General features: G+C 67.7%; 1 protein-coding gene across 1 annotated transcript in view; it reads right to left on the minus strand.

The window, feature by feature from the left end:
• KCNT1 (potassium sodium-activated channel subfamily T member 1) overlaps positions 1-13,439 on the minus strand; it is a 34,868-nt gene extending 21,429 nt beyond the window's left edge. Inside the window, 4 exon segments of the mRNA XM_053908018.1 lie at positions 1,537-1,636; positions 2,165-2,244; positions 8,256-8,297; positions 13,258-13,439. Coding sequence (XP_053763993.1) covers positions 1,537-1,636; positions 2,165-2,244; positions 8,256-8,297; positions 13,258-13,412 — 377 coding nt within the window. The 5' untranslated portion in view covers positions 13,413-13,439.
• Positions 13,440-20,294: the final 6,855 nt, after the last annotated feature.

Genomic DNA, 20,294 nt, shown 5'->3' on the forward strand with positions numbered 1-20,294 from the left:
CTCCTTCCCACTCTTCTTCCAACTGACCCACTTCCCCGAGCCTTACTGGGGCTATTATTGCAAAGTCGCTGCCCACAGAAGTGGCCGGCTGTCCTCCCATCCACCTACCACCGTCCTCCAACCATCAACCCGTTACCCACCCAGCCACCGGCCCCCCCATTCGTAGCTCATCCAGCCACCGACCTGCCCATCCGTTCTACCCAGCCACTCCCTAGTCTCATCCGGCCACTCGCCCTCCCACCCGCCCATCCACGTGCTGGGGACCGGCAACGACTCCTAGCCCTGGTCCCTGTAGGGATGTGCAACCAGATGTCCCAGGAGCCTCTGGAGAGAGAAGGTGGGACGAAAGCGGTTTGAGAGTCAGTTAGGACCCCCAGTCTTCCTTCTCAAACCACCGCGGCTGGGTCTGCACAGCCCCACCTGGGATGAAGACACGAGGGGCCCCAAGGGAGGGTCAAAGGGTGTCTGGCTTCGGGACCCCCCCCCCCCCCCCCCCCCCGCCGCTGCTCCTCAGATTGCACTGTCCTCCGGCCCCAGCTTCCTTCCCGCCTCGGCCCCAGGAGTCAAGTGGCCACACTTCGCCCTCAGGGAAGAGGCGGGACGGATCCGCTCTGAGGACTGAGCCTGTCCCAGGTGACAGTGGTGACCAGGCTTTGCCTGTCCTGACTGATGGGACTTCAGCCTCTGAGTGCCCCACTCTTAGTGTGAGCAGAGCCCAAGTTGCTGGACGTTTGAAGAAACCCACCCAGTGCGAGCTCGGGAGAAGCAGAGACTGAGCCCAAGAGAAACATGTAAGAAAGGCAGGGTTAGAGACATCACCTCCGGAGAGGCGGAAAGCCAGAAGGAAGTCTCCGAAATTAAAGCGTGATGCAGAAGGACTGAGCCAGGGCCGGACGCAGCGCTAAGGAAGTCACCCAGAGGGGGCACGAGAGGAGAGACGGGGCAGACGGGACTGTCCAGAACCACACAGCCGGGCACCGGAAGCCCAGAGACAGCGGAAGGGAGAAGTGTGGTCTCCAGCATGGGAGGGAAGGGGTCGTGCCGAGGCGTCGCGGAGGCTGCCGGACATGGGCACGGAGAAGAGACTGCAACGGCCCCCCGGGGAAGAGTGTGCTTCCCGCACGGGCGACCGGCAGGACCGGTGGCAGGAAGGCCAGGCAGCAAGAGGGACCGACTCCACCGCGGTCAAGTCAGACCCGGAGGAGGCGGGCGCCGCGAGCTCTGTGCCAGCGAGGGGACCCAGGAGGTGCGGGTGGCCCTGCCCGGCTTGCACCCCGCCCCTCCCCCGCTGAAGGCAGCGGAATGCTGCTCCCGCCCCGCTGGACACGCACAGCCGCAGTGCGCGGCCTGGGCACCTTTCTCCCCGAGCCAAGCCTGTCGGTCAGCAGGACCCTGAGTGGCATCCAGGGCCCGCTCTGCGGGGGCGGACACTGGGAAGGAAAGAGTCCCCGGGGGCTGGGCACACCCCCCCCCCCCCCCCACTGACCCCACCGGCCTCTGTCCCGGCAAGCTGCCCCCAGCCCCGCAGTCGCCCACCATCCGATCCCCAGGGCCGGGTCATCCAGCAGGACTCGGACGATGTACAGCAGGCAGGTAAGCAGCTTCAGGGAGAAGTTGAAAAGCCGGATCCTCAGGCCTGCGGGCGGGGGATGCAGGTCAGGGCTCCTGGGTACCCGGGACACCCTGCGCTGCCCCCAAGGATTGAGGGGTGCTCCGCACCACGGGGGGAGACCCTCCACCCCGTCCTGCCTTCCAGATGGGGTGCAGACCGCTCCCCACGCCTCGCACTCCTTGGGACGGAAGGGTGGGGGCCTGGGGAGCACACTGATGGACTAGGGCCCGTGCCCCATCCTGCACCCCAGATGGGGTCCCAGGGAGCCAAGCTCCTGCTGGGAAGGCGGGGGAGCGGCGAAGGGTGGCAGGTGGCCAGAGGACCCTCCAGGGTGCAGGTAGGAGGGCTGGGCCCGCCTGGGAGGAGGCTGTGCCGGTGCCCTGGACGGCCACGGCCCAGCCCGGGGTCCAGCAGGGGAGCAGGGTCCCCGCACGTCCTGGGTCCCCCCTCCCACTGGGGGTAGGTGGCCTGAAGCCGAGGGGCCTCCCCCCGCCCCCCGTGCCCCGCGCCCACCAGCCTATGCCCCCGCTCCCCCCGCAGGCCCCCACTCACTGGATCTCTGGTTTTTGATGAAAAACAACTTGAGCCGCTCCTTGAAGGTGTTCTCGTTGACGTAGAACTCCACCTGGACCCTGGGGGCAGGGGAGAGGGGCATGGGAGCTCCGGCCAGTGGGGGCTCGAGCAGGGAGACAAGCCCGAAGCCCAGGGTGGGACCGGCTTCCCCCACACCGCAGGAGCCGAGAGAGACCCGCGGGGACAGCAGGACCGGGAGGGTGCCCCGGTGTCCTGCCTGCCTGCGTGGTCCCGGCAGACCCGCCCGCCAGCCCTTCCAAAGCCACGGGGCACAGCTGGGGCCAGTCGGCTGCTACCTTCTGGGCACCAGAGGTGGACAGCCATGGGCCCTCAGTCGTGACTGTCACCGGCAGCCCGCTACCAGCATTAAACAAACCCTGATGGCCCTCAGCACAGGGCTCAAACACCAGTGTCCCCTAAGTAGGAGCGGAAGCCGATGGTCGGCTGCTCTGCCTGCTGGCCCCGGGGCTGTCCCCTGAGGCTCGCTGTAGCCTGCAAGAGGGTCGGGCACGTAGGCACCGGCCGTCAGGCCCGCCGTGGCCCCTCCAGCCCAGGCTGCTCTCCTTCCCTCAGGCTCGCCTGTGCCCCTGGCCAATCCCCAGGCACCCTGAGTCCTGCCCGGGCTCCCAGCCTCCCGGGGACCGGCCACGGCACACCCAGCGTGTCAGGGAAGGAGGCGGAGTCGGGAAGGGCCGTCGGGTCCCTGGGGGTAACACGGGGTCTGGGGCAATGGGCCACCGCCCAGCACCGCCCCAGCCTTGGACACAGGCCCGCGGTGGCCGCTGTGCCCTGCGCGCTGGCCCGGCGGGGGCCCGGTGTCCCCCTAGGACGGAAACCCTGGCGTTGACGGCAGGACAGGCGGAGCGCGGTCCTGGCGGTCCCACCTCCCGGCCATCGTCCCCCGGGGCAGGGGGCTCCGGCCCGCGGGCGGGCGGACTGTGAATGGCCTCCGCCTGGCCGGGCTCCCCTGGGGGCAGAAACGAGCACCGCTCTGCCCCCGACAGCTGAATGGGGCGCTCTGCCTGGGGCTGGCTGCGCCGTCTCCAAGCTGCGCGAGACGGCCCTCCTCCCCGCAGCCTGCCGTGGGCACAGGACGGTGTGAGAGGGCGATGCCTCGGCGGGCCCTCGGCCGGGGCGCCGGCACCTTCCTGACCTGCTCTGGGGGGGACCTCCACCTGGGCCACAATGGGCTCCGCTGGCCACGGCTCCCAGAGGAGGCCTGGGCGCCGTGGGCTCTTCCCCTCCCTCACGTTCTGGTGCAGGGAGGGGTCACACGGCCATAGCCTGGACCCCCGGAGCCAGAGAGGCAGGACGGGCCTCCCACAGACCACAGCCAGTGTGCCCACGGCACCCCAGCACATCCCAGCACACCCCCGGTGCCCCACGGCACTCCACTGTACCCCTAGCAGACCCCCACACTCCTGTACCTCATGGCACCCCCCCCACTCCCCCAGCACACCCCTGTACCCCACTGCACCCCAGCGCAGACCCCTTTCCTCTCTCTCCTCGGAGCCCTCTCCCTGCCTTCCCGGCTTACTCCTCAAGCCCCGAATCCCACCCTTCTCTGTAGGCGCCGCCTGGAGCTGTGTCGGGGGCTCCTGAGGGCCTCTTTGGGGAGTTGGTCCAACGAGCCTGGCTGAGCCCGGGCCCGGGGCCCGGTGAGGTCAGCTCAGGGGGGCAGATGGACGCAAGTCAGTGAGCCCGAGGGAAGAGCACCCAGCCCGGGAACAGCCCTCCCCGACACCCTCCGGCCCCATCGAAGCAAAGCCTCCACAGAGGGGTCTCCCCACCCCACGCGGGCCACCCGCTCGGGCCGCTTCCCTGACGGGGCCCTTATCTGGCCAGCGAGGCCCCGCCCTGCTCCTTCCTCCTGAGCCTCCCAGGGCACCGACCATGCGGCCTCCCTGCCCCCACCCCCCTCTGGTCGACCCCCACCCCCCAGACTCCTCGGCTGCCCCCATCTCAACTCTGAATGCGGGACGCCCTAGGGCTGATCACGGGCCCCCCTCGACACCCGCCTGGCCCGCTTGCGCGAGGTGACCTCTAAACCCCAGCCCTGCTCTGAGCCCCCGGCTGCCCTCCGACGTTGCCCTTTGGGGTACCCTCCCCAGACCAAGCAGGAGCCGGAGGCGCTCCCTCTCCCCACGTTGGACCTCACGCTCTATGCGGCTGAGAGCCCCGCTCCACTCCCCCCGGGTCCCCTGCCTATCCTTGCTGGACAGCTAGATGCCAGCAGGTGAGACGAAGCAGGAAGCTGGAGTCCCTGGCTCCTTCCTGTGCTCTCTGTTGGCAAAAGAGAGCGACCCCCAGCTCCTTCCCCCGACCTGACCCAACCTCGCCCCTGCCCCCGCTTGCCAACGGCCCCTTGCCGCACGTAGAGCAGCCTGACGCCCCTGCCCAGGCCCAAGGGGTCAGGCCTGCTGACCTGGGACTGGTTGGGCCTGGACACTTTTGCTTCCGGGTCACCCGGCCCCTTCCCAGCTCCCCAGAAACGGAACCCCGGTCACTTCTCGGTCAGCCCTTGTCCCCCGGGGTCAGCTGCAGACACCCATCGGGACAGCCCCCCAGGGCAGTCAGCAGCGGGGGGGCCCGCGGAGGGAGAGGGCTGGTGAAGGAGAAGCCGTGGGCTGGCGGACGTGGCCGCGTGAATCGAGCCTCGTGAAGCCTCTCTTAATTTTTCATGAGCTGCGGCTGCCCACTTCTGACACTACCACAGACAGCAGGTTACGAGCTGTCCATTTAGCCTGAAGTACGGTCGAGGCGACAAGCGTAATTAGACCCCCACGGGGCGCTGGGCCGACGCAGGAGGAAACCTTGGAGGGCTTCCGGACCCCCGCGGCCCCGAGGTTCGCAGCACAGCCTGGGCCCGGTTGAAGGACACTCTCGGCTCAGCAAGCTCACGGGAAGACGAGGTGGCCCCGGGGTCACGGACGGGTCTGGCCAGACAGACAGAAGCCCTGTGCCTCCCCCGCCCGGCTGCTCCGTGGCCCCTGCACCCGTCCGAGCCCCGGCCTCCTCACCTGGGGGGGCGGGCAGTGACAGGAAAGGTCCACCACAGGCGTCTGGAGGGTGGCAGATGGGGGGGCTTTGGCTCTGGGGAGAGTCAGCCTGTCCCTCCGCATCTGACCCTCAACCTCTCAAGTCTGCTAAGTGCCCGCGCCCGAAGGAGGATTAAGTGAGAGGCCGCCGCAACGCGTGGCCCGGGGCCTGGTACCCATCAGCTCAGCTGGTGCCCGTGGTCTCCTTCTAGGTCCCGACGGTGGCCGGCTCCGTCGCTCCCATCACCCAGAAAGGACGGGCCCCCGGGCCACAAATCCACCGCTGATGCCCTCCACGGGCAGGGGGCAGGGTGGGATCCCGGTCCAGCCGCGGCTCGAGGCCCTGCCTGGGGTGCGTGACCAGGCTCACGGAAGCCACTCTGGGGAGTGAGGGAAGGGCTGAGCGGGAAGCCCCGCGAGCCGGGGGCGGGGTCCTGAGAACACACGGTGCCGTGGCCCCGGAGCTCGGCCTCAACATCGAGCTGCCCCAGACCCCACAGTGGAGCCCGAGGGTCTACTCCCCTCCCCCCGTCGGTGTCTGTGCTCCTTCGTGCACTCGGTCCGAGGCCCCCTGCCGCCAGGGGCCCAGGAAGAAGGTCTAAAGCCAGGGTGCCCCAAGGGCGTGGTCTCGGGGCCCAGAGCCTGAGGGGAGCCTGGGACTCAGAAAGCCCTGGGTGTAACGCCTGGGGTCAGGCCGTGGGCCCCGGGGACTGGACAGGCCCCACCTGGGCCCCACCCCAGGCTCCTCTGTCCTCGGAGGTTGCCGGCTCTCAGGCTGGTGAGGACAGGGGTCCAGACCGAACAGACAAAAGGGCCTTCTTGCCGAGCCCTGCCCTGGAGCCCCTCGGAGGGCTCCAGCCAGACTCATCCCGACACGCATGGAAAATAAGGCCCGCCAAGGCCCAAGGCTGGCCCAGGGGGTCAGAGGCATCGGGGGCTTGGGGCTCTGCATGGGACCAGGGCCTCTCGAATGTCTGGGGTGGAAGGGTCAGCCCCCGGCTGCCTCTGCCCCATCCCCACGAGGCTTGTGTTTGAGTGGGCCCAGGCCGACCGCCTGCCTGTGCCAGGGCCTTGTCCACGCTGGAGGGGACCCACAGAGTCCCCCTTGTGCCGGCAAAGCAGCTGCAACCTCCCCAACCTGAAACCGGGACAGGACGTGCCAGGCGAGGGTGGCCGCCCTGGGGCGAGCCGGGCAGGCGGACTCTGGGCTGCACGTCTGCCTTCTGACCGGCAGGCTGACCCGGAGGCCAACGGGCAGGCAGGCCCGGGGAGCAGGCCTTCCAGGGAATCCTGGCAGGTGGTCCCGGCACAGATGGCCTGTGCCAATAAGCTCCGTAGGCAGAGTCAGGAGGGCGGCGGCGGGGAGGGTGGCCGGACGCTAAGCACACAGCACGGCAGGCCGGCCCGCCGGGCCACGACAGCCGTGCACTCACATGGGGCCGGGGTCCTACTGTCTGCTTCCCTCCGTGTGTCGCCGTGTGGCTCACTCCCTCCACACAGGAACCCGCAGACTGACGCGCGAGAGAAAGGGCAGGGCCCCGGCCTAACTGCCAACCCCGAGGCCGGCTATTCTGAGCAAGGGCAGAGCCTGTGACCAGCCCAGGGACCCAGCCCAGGACAGACATGTGGCCTGCTCCACCCCCCACACACTGGCACCTCCTGTAGGTGTGCGGGCAAAGGGCCGGGCTTGGGGGCAGAGGATGGGCAGGGGTGTCTGCTGAGTAGTGAGGCACCGGGGGTGGGGGGTGGGGTAGGGCTGAAGGCTGCGCTGTCCCCACCACTCCCAGCCCCAGGCTCGCAGACTCGCCCATGGGGGGCTGGTGGCCGTGTGGGCAAAGATCGCTGTGGGGGACACCCCTCCAGGCACCACGACCCTCCTGCGGGGTGGCGGGGCTCTGGATCCACCAGGGCTGAAAGGCTTTCCTCTAGCTCCTGCCCAGTGCCACAGGCCAGCTCCTGCAGGCCACCTGCTGCCCCAGGGTGGCCCGCTGCCAGGGACATCCCGTGTCGGGAACCCGGAGGGGCAGAGCAGCCTGGGGGACCGAGGAAAGGCACGGTGGCCAGTGGCTTCTCCAACGGACAGGTGACCCCAGCCCGCATGTCCCCCGTGAGGCGGCCCCACCTGGGACCTCCTGCACACGTGTTGGAGAGAACCCCTGTCCTGGCACCCTCGGCTGGGCCGGGGGCCTGGGAGAGCCTCTTGGGGCCTTGGTGGGCACGGAGAGTCTGCTCTACCAGTGACAACGCTGGGGTGGCCGCAAATCGTCCGTTTCCCCCTGGGAAGCCCGAGGTGCCCCAGAGAGCCCTGCGGGTGCTGGAGGGGCCCTCCGCCCCACCACCACCGCAGCTCAGGGGGCTGGGCTGGGGAGCCAGAGGCCCGGGACTGTGGCCCAGCCCCCCCCGGCTCCCACACACCTGCCGGGGTAATCACAGGCCCGGGTCACAGGCTGCGGCGGGGGCGAGTGTCAGCAGCAGCTGGAAGCTGAGTGAGCGGCGGCTGTCGCCGCTGACCATGGTAATTAATGACATCGGGTCCCACTTAGTGGCCACGCTGAACGCCCAGGGCTTGGACAGGACGTGGCCGCTCCAAGGAGGATGTCGGTCTCCCCAGCCTCAAAGCCACCGTCCACTTGACCTGGATCTTAACGGAAGCCAGGATGTGCCTGGGGGCTAGGCTGAGGGGGGAGGGTCCCAGCAGTCATCCGCACGCCTGTCCCCACACACGCAAATGGTGGGGGTCCCCGTTCCCGCTGGGCTCTCCTGAGGGCTGTGGGTGTCCGCCTCTGGATGGCCCTGTTTGCTAGTCCAGGGCTCCTCCCCAGAGGACCGCCCACTGTCCCATCCCCGGCCTCAGCTCCACCCCCAGCAGCAGCACCTGATGGCACGGGGCGGCGGTGGCCAGGGCGGGCTCGTGCCCGGTCCCGCCTGGCTGCAGGGCAGACTGGACTCTGAGCCCCCTCCTCCCAGGGTCTGCTGGGGGTGGGAGGCCACTTGTCTTTCCCTGCTGCGGCCCCCTCCCTGCAAGCACTTACTGAGACAGAGAGGAGTCCAGGCTGAAATCTTCCACATGAGGCCTGGGGACAGACACGGGTGGTCACATCAACATGGAAGACGGATGGACGGAGGGCTTGGGCTCCTGGACCAGGTGGGGGCACAGACACTCAAGGAAGCTCCAGGCAGGGTCCGAGGGAAGCGGCGGGGTCGGGGGGGGGCACCCCTGGGCACACCCCCAGACCCGCGGAGCCCCCAGGCAGGCGGAGGTGCCCAGGTGCCCACGGGAGGCAGCCTGTGGTGAGGCGCTCACTGGGCCTGGCCCCCTCGGCGCCCAAGAAAGCAGCACAGCGGCCGTAGCACATGCACCCCCTGCCCAGGCCAGACGGCACACAAGGCCAAGGCCGCAGACACCCGCCTTCAGCACAAGGACTAAGCAAGAATCAGTCTATTCGGCGCGCGGTCACTGTCCCTGCTCCTGCCAAGCCCGCCTCAGGCACCGCGACCCCAGCTCCAGGGGAGGGCCACACCAGCCCCGCTTTATACCCAGGAAGCTGATGTGGCGAGAGGCGGTTCCCACACAAGGCCACAGGGCGGACGCAACAGCCAGGGCTCCCTCGTCGTCAAGCTTGTCTGCCTCCTCTCTGCTCCCCTGCTTTCTACGGGCCCGGCCACAGAGCCCACCAGCCCCGTACCCTGGCTTCCCAGGGAGAGGACAGGCCGAGGCAGGGAGCTGAGGCTTCCTGGGGGGCGCCCGGTGCACCCCTCCACTGGGTCAGCAATCGCACACCTGCTACCCTTTGGGCAGCCTGCCCTGGGATTCTCCCAGATTGGCCACAAGAGCTGACACCATGATGGCCGGGCCTGGGCTGGTGGCAGCTTTGGGCCTGGGCTGGAGGGGAGGCCGGCAGGGGGGTGGTGCTGGTGGCAGCTGGGGCTCTGAGGACTGGCCCCTGGGGGCTCTGGAGGGATGTGTGTATGCGTTATATGCAGAAAGTCTATTTGCTGATGACGTACCCATCTGGTGCACAGAGGACTTCAGGGACCCTCTCTTAACCCTCGATGCTGCCATGTTCCAGAAGAGGATGCGAACGTTCAGGGAAGACCACTGCCTTCCAGAGGCCATGGCAGGGAGGAAGGAGCTGGCCTGCAGGGCTGGGCCAGCCCCTCACACGGGCCGGGTCATCCGCACACGGCCGCCCGCCGCCTGTGCAGGGCCCTCCGGGTGGGCAGGCCCCCCTCCGAGTGCCCCGGTCTACAGCTCCTCGTGCCCGGGACGGCACAGTGGGGCTGCGGGGAGGTCCGGGACGATGAGGGACTGGAGGGGGCGTGCTCAGGGGCCGGGCTCCGCAAGGAGCAAAGGAGGCCAGGGCTCTGCCGGGAGCCTCTGGCAGATTCTACATGTTTGTCCACCTCAGGTTTCCTGTCCTGGCCCCGGTACCGCCCCAAGCTCTGAGTTGGGGCGACAGCTGCACGGAGAGGGGTGGGGAAGAGGGGGCTGGGCAGGAGCCTGGCAAGGCCCAGGCTGTTGCAGTGGGGCTGTGGCGGTGGAGCTCAAGGAGGGTGGGTGAGGAGAGCGGCCGGGTTCCTGGAGGACCACGGGGGCCACCTAAAGGGTAGGGGGGCGAGCGGGCCTGTGGGGAAGGGGTTCCGCCTACTGCCTTTGGCTGTGGCAAGCCTGGGGTCACGGCAGACACGCGGGACTCTGGGAAGGACAGCAGGAGAGCAGGACCACACTGGAGCCCCAAGAACCCCGAGGTGTGGAGCTGCACGCTGGGCTCAGAGCACCTGGCGGGGGGGGGGGGGGGGCGGGCGTGGGTGCGCAGGGGGGCCAGCGGAGCAAAGTGGCCGCCGCTGAAAGGTGTTTCCTGCCGTCCTGGCTCCCTTTCCTGCCTCGGCCCCGAGTTCACAGAAGCTCCCGGGATCCTGCACGCAGAGGTGCGCCCTGCCCCTCCACACCCGTCGTCAGGGGACAGGCCCACTGGCAGGAGGGACACGCTGCCCCCAGGGGCCCCTCGACGCAGCCCCAAACTGGGGCTCACCGGGGTTCCAATCCCCGGCCAGGAACTGCCTCCAGCTGTTCCGGTCCCGCCTCCCCAGGCCCCGCCCCTCCCGGGGCTTCCCGCGGAGCCCCTCAGCGGGAGTTTCCCCTTTTACTCCCCAAACCCTGCCTGTCAGCCCACCTCTGAGTGAGGCCCCTCCGCGGATGTCCCCTGCCCTGAAGCTACCAATGGCGGGGCACCGGCCTCATCTGGTCGCAGCGACTCCTCCCCCGCCCAGGCCCTCCTCCTGGCCCCCCTCTTCCCCAGGACTCTCTGTCTGTCCTGGGGACACAGTGGCCTCTGCCCACAGCCTCAAGCAGGACCTCAGAGTTCCATCCTGGCCTCTGGCCTGCTGCCCCTCTCCTCCCCTCCGGGCATCCACACCGACGGGAGCGTCCCACTGGCCAGCCTGGCTGTGCCTCCAGGTACCCCAAGCGGCCGTCCGCAGTGCTCCCCGCACCCCGCCACCACTCCCCACCACTCCCAGACCCCTGGATTCTGCCTCCTAGATCTTTCTGCGGTCTTCCCGTGCCCTCCAGGCCACCCACTCAGACGTCCCTTCCGAGGATACACCGGTGAGCCCCTCACCTGGTGCAGAACCCAAACCCGGTGGGGGGCGGAGAAGGGGCGGGAGGGAGGTGCCCAGCAACCAGCCCCTTCCTCTCCAGCCCTGTCCGTCCGTCCAGGGTGGCACACCAAACATGCGGCAGCACCTGGGAAGGCCAAAGGCCCCCTAGCCCCGGGCTTCTTGGGGTCAGGAAGGGGCCCCAGCGCAGCCCCGACCCACGGGGAGAGTCCACCGGACCCCTTGGTCAAAGGCTCTTGAACGACCGTCTTCAACACTCCCGCTCCAGGTCGTGATTTCTAAGCCTTGCCCCTCCCCTTCCCATGAGCTCAGAGCCCAGGGTGCTGGGGCTGGCCGGCGTGGGGGAGGGACCCGTGCTGGCCCACCCAGCATCCACGCCACTGGGGTGCACTGTGTTGGGTGGGGGGGCTTGAGCCCTGGCACTGGGAGCAGGCACCTCCCGGTGCCCTGCTGCCTCCCCGGCTGTAGTGGGCCACCCTGGGGAAGGCCAGTGCCTCGTGGTCCAGGAGCGCTGATCCTGGCTGGCCCCAGAAGGGGGCCCGGCATGCAGATGGGGCCAGCTTCAGGAGCTCTGGCCACTGGCTCCCTCTGACAGAAGGTCCCCATCACCCCGCCCTGGTTGTGCAGGACCCTCCGTCAGATCTGAGTTTCCAAGGAGCAAAAACCCTGTATGCCTTCCTCTGCTCAGGAACCTGCTGTGGCTCTCTACTGCTCCTGTCCAGAATAAACTCCATGGTGTGCATCTAGCATTTGAGGATACGGGGCTGCAGGGCTCCAGGCCCTAACACCACGGGCCAGCTACGCAGCTATAGACAGTCCCCCCTTCTCTGCTCTGCACAAGGAGGCTGATACCTGTACCTCAGGGGCTGCTGGGGATAGAGCGAGGCCACCCGTATAAGGGTCAGCACAGAACTGGGGGCAGAAGAGTGCGGGGAGGGGAGAGGACTTCCTGGAGGAGGTGGCCTTGCCATCTCAGCTCCCATTCTGCACTGCAGGCTCAGATGCAGGCTGGGCAGGACCTGCCTCTGCACCCCTGCAGGAACAGGGACAGCAAGGGGAACCGATCTCTTGCAGGGGCTGGACTGGCTGTAACCAGAGCTTCCAGAGCCACTGCCCCCCGCGGCGCAGGAGGAGGATGGAAAGGAGAGGACTCTGTCCTCAGGGCCTTGGCCGGCACTTGCTGCCTTCCCGCCCGGGCTGCCCATTAGCTGCTCCGGCGCCTCTCAGAGGCACTTAATCTCCAGCCTTAGCAGTCCGCTCTGGCAAATGGGAATAACCACCGGGCATCAGCTTTCCACCAGGGGTGCTCGGAGGAGCCAGAAACAGGGTGTGAGGGCAGGAGGGGCCTGGGTAGCCTGTGGCCAGAGGGGAGGGGCAGGGGAGAGGCTCCCGAGGCACCCCTCATCCTACCATCTGCCGGGCCGAGAGTCCCTGCCAACCTCGGCCCCAACTCTGACGAGGCATCGCACCCTCCCCGGGCTTTGGCCCTGGCTGTCGCCTCTGCCTGGAGGGCCCCTGCCCATCTTCCTGTGCCCCTCCCCGTAGGGCCAGTGGCCCTGGAAGCTCCCACTCGCCTCACCCCGGCCCAGCCTGCACCTCTCTGCCAGGCACAGGTTTCTGTGCCCACGACGTGTGCCCACACCCAGGGCGGATCTGATTCATCTCCGTTTCCCCCGCAGCATCTAGAAGGGTTCCCTGCACAGAGAAGGTGCTGGCTAAATACTGCTGCTGGCTGAGGACTAGTGCCGCAGACGGAGCCTCAGTGTCCTCATCCGTGAAATGGGGGTGCTGCGTCCAGCCCTGCGCTCAGCGGAGCTGGAGAAGGGCCGGTGAGGCCCCCTTCCCCAGGTGGGCCCCTCCCCAGGAAATTGGACCGCTGCACCCTGGTTGCCACCGGCTTCGGGCACTAGCCCCCCAGGGAGCCTCAGACCTGCGTCCCAGCTCCAATCTGCTATGCAGCCTTCAGCCAGCCCCCCCCCCCCAGCCTCATGCTGCCCACTTCTGAAGTGGGGACTCGGATATTGGCCTCACCTCCCCACAAGCGGCGGCTGGAACCCCCTGGAGTGTGGGCTCAGTGGGAGAGGGCCGGGCAGGGGTCCCCGAGCCACCTGGCCGGGTGCCTCGGTCGGCTTCCCTGCTTCCCTCCGGTCTTACCTGCAGGCCCACCGTGCCAGCCTCTAAGAGCAGGAGGGAGGGGGAGAGCACAGGCTCCCAGAGGCCGGCTGATAGCACAGCGGGTGGCCCTTGCGCCCGGGTGAGGGTCCGGAGGGGGAGAACCCGGCCCTCCCCGCCCCCTTCCCGGGGCTGCGGGCGACGCGGCAGGTGCAGCCGAGCGGAGCCGGTGCGGGAGGCGAGCGGCAGAGAAGCAGAGCCCCTCCCGGCGGTACGCGGGGTCCCCCGGGCGCGCGCCCCTACCTCTGGCCCACATCGCTGCCCACGGAGCCCCCGCCGCGGGCCGGCAGCAGCGGGCTGAGCCCGTGCGGCTCCTCGGGCGCCGAGGCGCCGGCCGGGGCGCCCCCCGGGCCCGCCTTGCCCTCGGACGGCGAGCGCGGCAGCTTGGCCCGCGCCATCCTGCGGGAGCGCACGGGCGGGAGGCGGCGGGGGCGGCGCTCCCATCTCCGCGCCCCGCCCCGCGCTCCCCGCGCCGCCGCCGCAGTGGATCGGCCCGGGCGGGCGGGGGGCGCCGGGAGGCGGGGTGGGGGGGGGGAGCGGGGGGCGGGCGGACGCGCACGGAGCCCCGGCAGGAGGGGTCTCGGTGCCGGCTGCCGGGCCGCCTTATAACGGAAGTAGTAGTAAGAATCACGACAGTCACGGCGGCGCTGGGGGAGGGGAGCAGTAGTGGCGCGGTGACAGCTGGTGGTTCTCGGCCACTCACCTCCGCAGGCAGGCGCTGCCGGAGCCCAGGGAGCCTCGGTGCGCAGCCGCGCGCCCAAGTCACAGCCGGCCTCCGGGTCCAGGGGACCCAGGTGGGGCTCCGATGGCCTGCGCAGAGCGGCGCCCGCCTTCCAGGCCCCGTTCTTGGTGCCTGCTCAGGCTGGGTGGGTCCACCCCCCGCGCCCCCATTCCCTACCTCCCAGGGCTATCCGGAAGTCCGTGGGGGGACTCACCCAGCAAGCAGTGCTCATCTGCCAAGCTCGGCTCCATGTTGGACAAAGCGGCGGCTTTGTGGAGCCCTGTCTGCACCCCATGCCCGGCTGGGGACGGCTCTGATCACCTCACTGAACACGAGCAACTCAAGGAGACAGTGAAGATTTCGTTTTCTCAGAGTGGGGAGACTGAGGCACCGAAGTAGGAGGTGGCTTCCCCCGGAGACCGAGGCGGGGAGAAATGGATCGAGGACCCGGGAGGTGAGGTGGCTCACCCAGGTAACAGCCAGCGGGTGCTGGTGCTGGGGGTACCGAGGCTCTGGCTCTGGGTGCCCTGGGCACAGGGGTGCGGAGATGCGCGGCTATCCCCCGCAGCGGCCAGCGGCTCCAGGCCCTCCTGACCTGCCCGAACCCTGACATCTAGACCAGAGGCTCCAGCTTGCCTGGCCTGCCCGTTTCTTCACCCCACCTGCGTGACCCAGTAAACCACCAGGGCCTGAGCTTACGGAAGGTCTGTGGGAGGCAGGTGGGCCCAGGGCACCCAGCCCCTGCCTGGCCCTTCCCCAGATCGCAAGGCAGGGACAGCTGGTGCGGAGCCGTTCGGTGGCCTCAGCAAACCCCCACAGCAGCATCCCCCCGACCGCGTTTCCATTAGGAATCTGCCCTGGAGACATGAGGGCTCTGTGTGGGCAAAGCCCCCTGCCTGCCTGCGTGAGGAGGGGACGAGGAGATGGCGGCCGCTTGTCCCCCTTCCCGTGGAGGGACGCGGAGCGGCTGGAAGAGCTCCGGGGCCCGCTGGCGAGCGAGCCACACGTGGTGGTGCCCGCGGCACACGGCGAGCGGGGCCGCGGGCACAGGTGGCGTCCCCACAGCTGTGGCTCTGGGGTCCGGGCACCGTCCCCGGGCAGGGCCAGGCTCCCCGGGTCCGGTCAGTAGCGGAGAAGGGCCGGACGTCCGGGCTGCTCGCGGGGCTCCCCAGGAGGTGCCGGGAGCCGCAGGGCCCTCGGGATGCACTTCTGCCCAGACAGACACGAGCTCATGTTCCTCGACGGCTGCTGCGGCCCACCCGAGGCTCCAGGTGGCGGCGCCCGCCTCTCGGGCGGCCCCCGCCTCTCGGGCGGCCCGTCTGCCGAGTCTGCCGTGGCTGCTGCAGTCCTGGACTCTGAGAGTAGTGATGGCTTCTGGGGTCCAGGATAAGTGTCAGGTGACAAGGCAAGGCTTCTCCAACATTTTGTATGACGCGCCCTAACGAGAGAACCGGCTGACGTGCGTGGAAGGACCACCAGACAGCCGTCAGTGCTGCGTCCGGGAGCTGGTGGCGGAGGCCTTTCCAGCTGGCCGCCGTGTCACTTACATAAGGACTGGTTCGTTTGGAAAACGGTCGTCCACTTTAGCCTCCGGCCGGTGCCGCGTCCGCTGGCCGTGGAGGAGAGCCGGCCCTGGGCACAGGCAGCGGCCCGAGGCGCCTCGTTCCCCGGCCGTGGCGCGCCGTGAGGAGAGCCGCAGACCGCCCACTCCCACTGGGGTCGGGCGACCTCCGGCCCACGGCCGTGGTGGGAGGGCGGACAAGGGCGAGCGCCCTGGCCTGGAGCGCTATAAACGCCGCTCGGCTCCTGCTGCAGGACGGCTGTCCTGGGGGGTTGGGGTGGGGGGCGTCACCTCACATCCCTGTGACGATAGGGACAGGGCCAGGCCGAGTCCAGGGTGTCTGAGGTGGAGGCAGCCAGGCTTCTGGAGGACTGGATGGGGGGCGTCAATCAAGGCTGAGGGGATGGGTGGGCGGTGACACCCGAGACGGGGAGGAGTAGACGGGGTGGTCACCGATCCGTCCTTCACGCACCGACCAGACGCCATCTCGTGGCGGGGGGGGGGGGGGGGCGGGCCGGACGCCCATGCCTGGCACCCCGCGGGCGGCTGGGCCGGAGGGGCGCCCCGGGGCAGGTACGGCCCACGGGGTCCGGGTATGATGTCTGGAGGTGTGAGGGCAGGTGGGCAGGCTGGCCCAGGAGCCTCCGGAACCCAGGAAGATGTGGAAACGGCAGAAGGCAGCAAGGGGCGACCCTGAAGCAGCAGGCCTAGGGCGCAGGCCCGGCATCGCAGACTTTCTGAAGCGGTGCCCAGGGGAACCAGGGGAGGCCCCTGCCTCCACCCTCCCGAGCCACACCGGTGTGTGCCCACGGGGTCCTGGGAGTCCTCGCCCGCAGCCCCACTCCGCGAGAGGCGAGCCACAGGGTGTGCTGATCGCCCGGCTGGGGTGGTGCCCGGGCTGTCCCCGGGACCACAGCTAGACCTCCCAGGCTCCGGCCTGGGGCCTGTGAGCCCGTGAAGAGATGCTCAACGCCACCGAACACTGGGGAAACACCTCAAGACGACCACGAGATACCAGCACGCACTCACCAGGACGGCCGCTCTGGAACCAACGGAAAATAAATGTGCCAGCACGGGTGTGGGGCATGGGAGCCTCGTGTGCTCTTTTCGGGAGCGTGCGACGCTGCAGGCATCGTGGGAGGGTCTGGGGCTTCCCGAGAAGCGGGGTTACCGTGTGACCCAGCAGCTCCGCTTTGGGGTGTATGCCCGCAGAACTGAAAATAGGGTCTCGAACGGATATTTGCACACCCGTGTTCATGGCAGCGTCACTCACGACAGCTAAACACGGAAGCAACCCAAGGGTCCATCAGATGGACCACAGAAGGATGGGTACGTAAGACGTGGTCCGCCCACACCAGGGAACGTCAGCCTCAAAAAGGAGGGGAATCGCGGCACCTGCTACCACGTGGGCGAACCTGGAGGGCACCGTGCTGAGTGACGCCAGCCCGTCACAGGGGGACACGTCCTGTAGGAGTGGACGCTCACCGGAGGCCCTGGAGGAGTCGGAGCCACGGACGCCGAGAGCGGGAGGGTGGGGCTGGGGGAGGGGAGGGTCCGTGTGTAACGGGACAGAGTCCAGTCTGGGAAGACGAACACGTTCTGGGGACGGAGCGGGGACGGCTGCTCAACAGTGTGAATGCACTTGATGCCCCTGGACCGCGCCCTTGAGACGATTAATTTTAGGGGTGCCTGGGTGGCTCAGTCGGTTAAGTGTCAGACTTCGGCTCAGGCCACGAACTCGCGGTTTGTGAGTTCGAGCCCCGCGTCGGGCTCTGTGCTGACAGCTCGGAGCCTGGAGCCTGCTTCGGATTCTGTGTCTCCCTCTCTCTCTGCCCCTCCCCTGCTCACACTCTTGTTTTTCTCTCCTTCAAAAATAAAATAAACCTTAAAAAAATTTTTTTAAAAAGGTGGTAAATTTCGTTACGTGTTTTTTTCACAAAAAAAAAGTTGGGGAGGAAAGGTACAGAACCCAGCTGGCAGGGCTCTCCGCGGACACAGCAGGGGCAGCTGAGCATCAGGATGGGCAATGATTATGACAGGGTGGATGGGTTTCCTGCTGCTGCTGTAACAAATCACCCCAAATTTAGTGGCTTAAAACAACACACATTTACCGTCTCGTAGTCCGGAGCTCAGAGGGCTAAAATCTAAGTGTGGGCGGGGCTGGTTCCTTCTGGAGGCTCTGGGGGAGGACACCCCCCACCTCTGCCAGCTTCTCGGGGTCCCTTCCTCACGCCGCTGTGACTTCTGCTTCAGCCCCTCCCCCTCCCTCTTCCGAGAACCCTGTGACAGCACTGGGCCACAGCGACCATCCAGGAGCGTCCCCTGCCCCCCGTGAAGAGCCTTACCTGCATCGCATCTGCAAAGTCCCTCTTGCCAGCAGGGGTGATGTGCAGGGCTGTGCTGCTGTCCCTAACCCAGCTATCTTCGCAGTGGAGGGAAAACCAGGAGACGTGGGACCACATGTCACCTAAAATGTCCCTTCACCTAAATCGTTTGCCCGGCCCTTGGACCCGACAGCCAGCCCGTGAGGAGCACCGGAGGCAGAGGGGCAGACTGAGCTGCTCTGGAAGAGGCACCCAGACACACACAGACGGCGACCGTTCTGCAGGAGAGAGGCGTCTCGGCTGCCGTTGCCGTGTAACAAGTCATCGCCAACGTCGCCACTTAAAGCAACTCCTTTATCATCTCACGGTGCTGTTGGCGCCACGTCGGAGCAGGGTTTAGCTTGGCTCTTCTCAGCTCGGCTTTTCCGTGGGGCCTCGCGAGGCTGGCGAGGCCGACGCGTGTCAGGCAGGGCCGGACTCTCTGGGCAAGACTCCGCCCGCCAGCTCATCCAGCCACCGGCAGGACTCAGTTCCTGGAGGCTGCAGGACGCGCCCCTGCTCCCGCCGGCTGTCACCGGCTCGCTTGTGAAGGGCCGTCGCACGCCTTGGCGCGTGGCTCCCCCGTCCTCAGAGCCAGGAACGGTGCGCCAAATTCCCCCGAGCCCCAAAGCTCTGCCTCTTGGGCTCCAGCCAGAGAAAACGTTCTGCTTCCACAGGGCTCGTGTGGTCGGACGGGGCCTGCTCAGATGACCGGTAACCTGAATTACCACGCACAGTCCCTTGCCACGCCACACAGGCGCACGGCTCAAACAACAGAAACGCGTTCCCTCGCGGTCCTGGAGCCCGGACGCCCAAGACCACGACGCCGGCGGGGCTGTGCTCCCGAGGCCGCCTCCTCGTCCCGCACACGGCTGTCTTCTCTCTGCGCCTGTCTCCAGATCCCCCTTGGCGAAAGGGCTCCAGTCGTACAGGATCAGGGCCCACGCTGACGACCTCATGCTCACTTGATTACCTGCGATGACCCTGTTTCCAGACGAGGTCACTTCTGAGGCACTGGTGGGCGGGGAGGCTCAGGGGGTCAACAGTCCACCACATGACTTTAGGAGAGATGAAGCTCAGCCCCCGACACCGTGCGACGCATCCTGATCCTGGCCGTGGCCGGGACGTCTCATCGTATTCACGGTCCTGGGCGGCCTGGAGATCCCGAGGGGCCGCACCTGGCGGGAGCCATTCTGGATCAAGAGCAGTTTGAGCCCTAATAACCAGAAGGACACAACACCCCTGGGCTGAGCAGACCAGCTGCGAGGGGCTGGGGGCCACCGGGTGGGGTCTCCCCGGGCCAGGTTGCTGCCACTCTCCCCCGACCCCGTCGGCCCCTCACTCACCTCCGCGCCCCTTAACCAATTCCTGGGCACCACCAGAATCTCCCCCGTTCTCCCCCTGCCCCCTCCCCAGCACAGGGCGTGAGTCACAGATGCCCCACAAACGCCGCTCGGAATCTGCTTCCGTGAGACACTCACTTCCCAACGGGGGCCTGGCCTGGGCGCCTGGGCGGCTGGACAGCTGGCACTTTCCTGCCGCCCGGCGGGAGTGAGAGGATCTCTCCGGACGTTTCCGCTCCCCCAACAGCTGGGAGAGCTCGCGCGAGGGTCCCGCTGCTGCCCTAATGGGGACCGCACGCTGGGTGGTCCAACAGCAGAAACGGTCCCGCCAGTTCTGAGCCCAGAAGTCCACGGTCGGTACGGCTGGGCTGCCGTCCCCTGGACGCTCCAGGGGACCCCCTCCCACCTCTGGTGGCTCCAGTGTCCCCCGGCTTGTGGCCTCGTCCCTCGGATCTCTGCCCCTGTCCTGAAGTGGGCAGTCTGTGTTAAATCTCCCTTTGCCTCTCTCTCTTTTTCAACTTGGGGTAAAGTATACATAACACAGCTTAGCATTTTAACCATGTTTTGCCTCCTTCTTTTGAGGGCACTTCGATGGCACCTGGGGCTACCAGGGTACTCTCCCCATCTTAAAATCCTTTGGACCCCCGCAAAGAGTCACAGTCTGGCAGCTCCACACAGCCCATCTGTGTCCACTCCTGCCCAGAGGATGCAGAGGGATGTGAGACGGCTGGCCTGGGGGGGCCGACCCTGCCCTGGTGCCACATCTCCCCGCACACGGGCATTACGGCCACGGCCAGACTCAGCTGGAGTCCCTGCCCACCCTCCCCTCCAGAAGGGGACACAGGGTCAGGGCCCTTCTCCCTGCTCCTGGGCCCTGGTTAAGTGCTCTGAAAGGGGGCCCAAAACACAGGAAAACCTGCCAGAGAGGCAGAGAAAGACAAAGACACAGAGAGAATGAGCTGCTAATTAGCGAGATGCGGGCAGGGGCAGGGCCTGGGCTCCAGGGGCTGGATGGGAGGGGCTTTCCCAAGATGACCTCGCTTCTTTAGCCCCTCTGGACCCCCGGACCCCCGAAGCGGGCACGTGGTGAGGAGCCCACAAAGGCTCAGAATACGGGCAGGGAGGAGGGAAGGAGCCAGGACCCGGCCCCCCTACCCCGTGGGCCTGGGGAGGAGGGTGCTGCCGGCTCAGCCCCCAGAGGGGCCTCCTGTCCCCGGACCCAGGGACAGAGATGCGGTGGGGTTGGCCAGGGCCTTGCCGTGCTTGGGGAGCTGCCCTTGCCCACCACACAG

This window comes from Panthera pardus, unplaced genomic scaffold, assembly GCF_024362965.1.
Source record: "Panthera pardus isolate Hobbes unplaced genomic scaffold, ASM2436296v1 HiC_scaffold_20, whole genome shotgun sequence".
In the NCBI taxonomy this organism is placed as follows: Eukaryota; Metazoa; Chordata; class Mammalia; order Carnivora; family Felidae; genus Panthera; species Panthera pardus.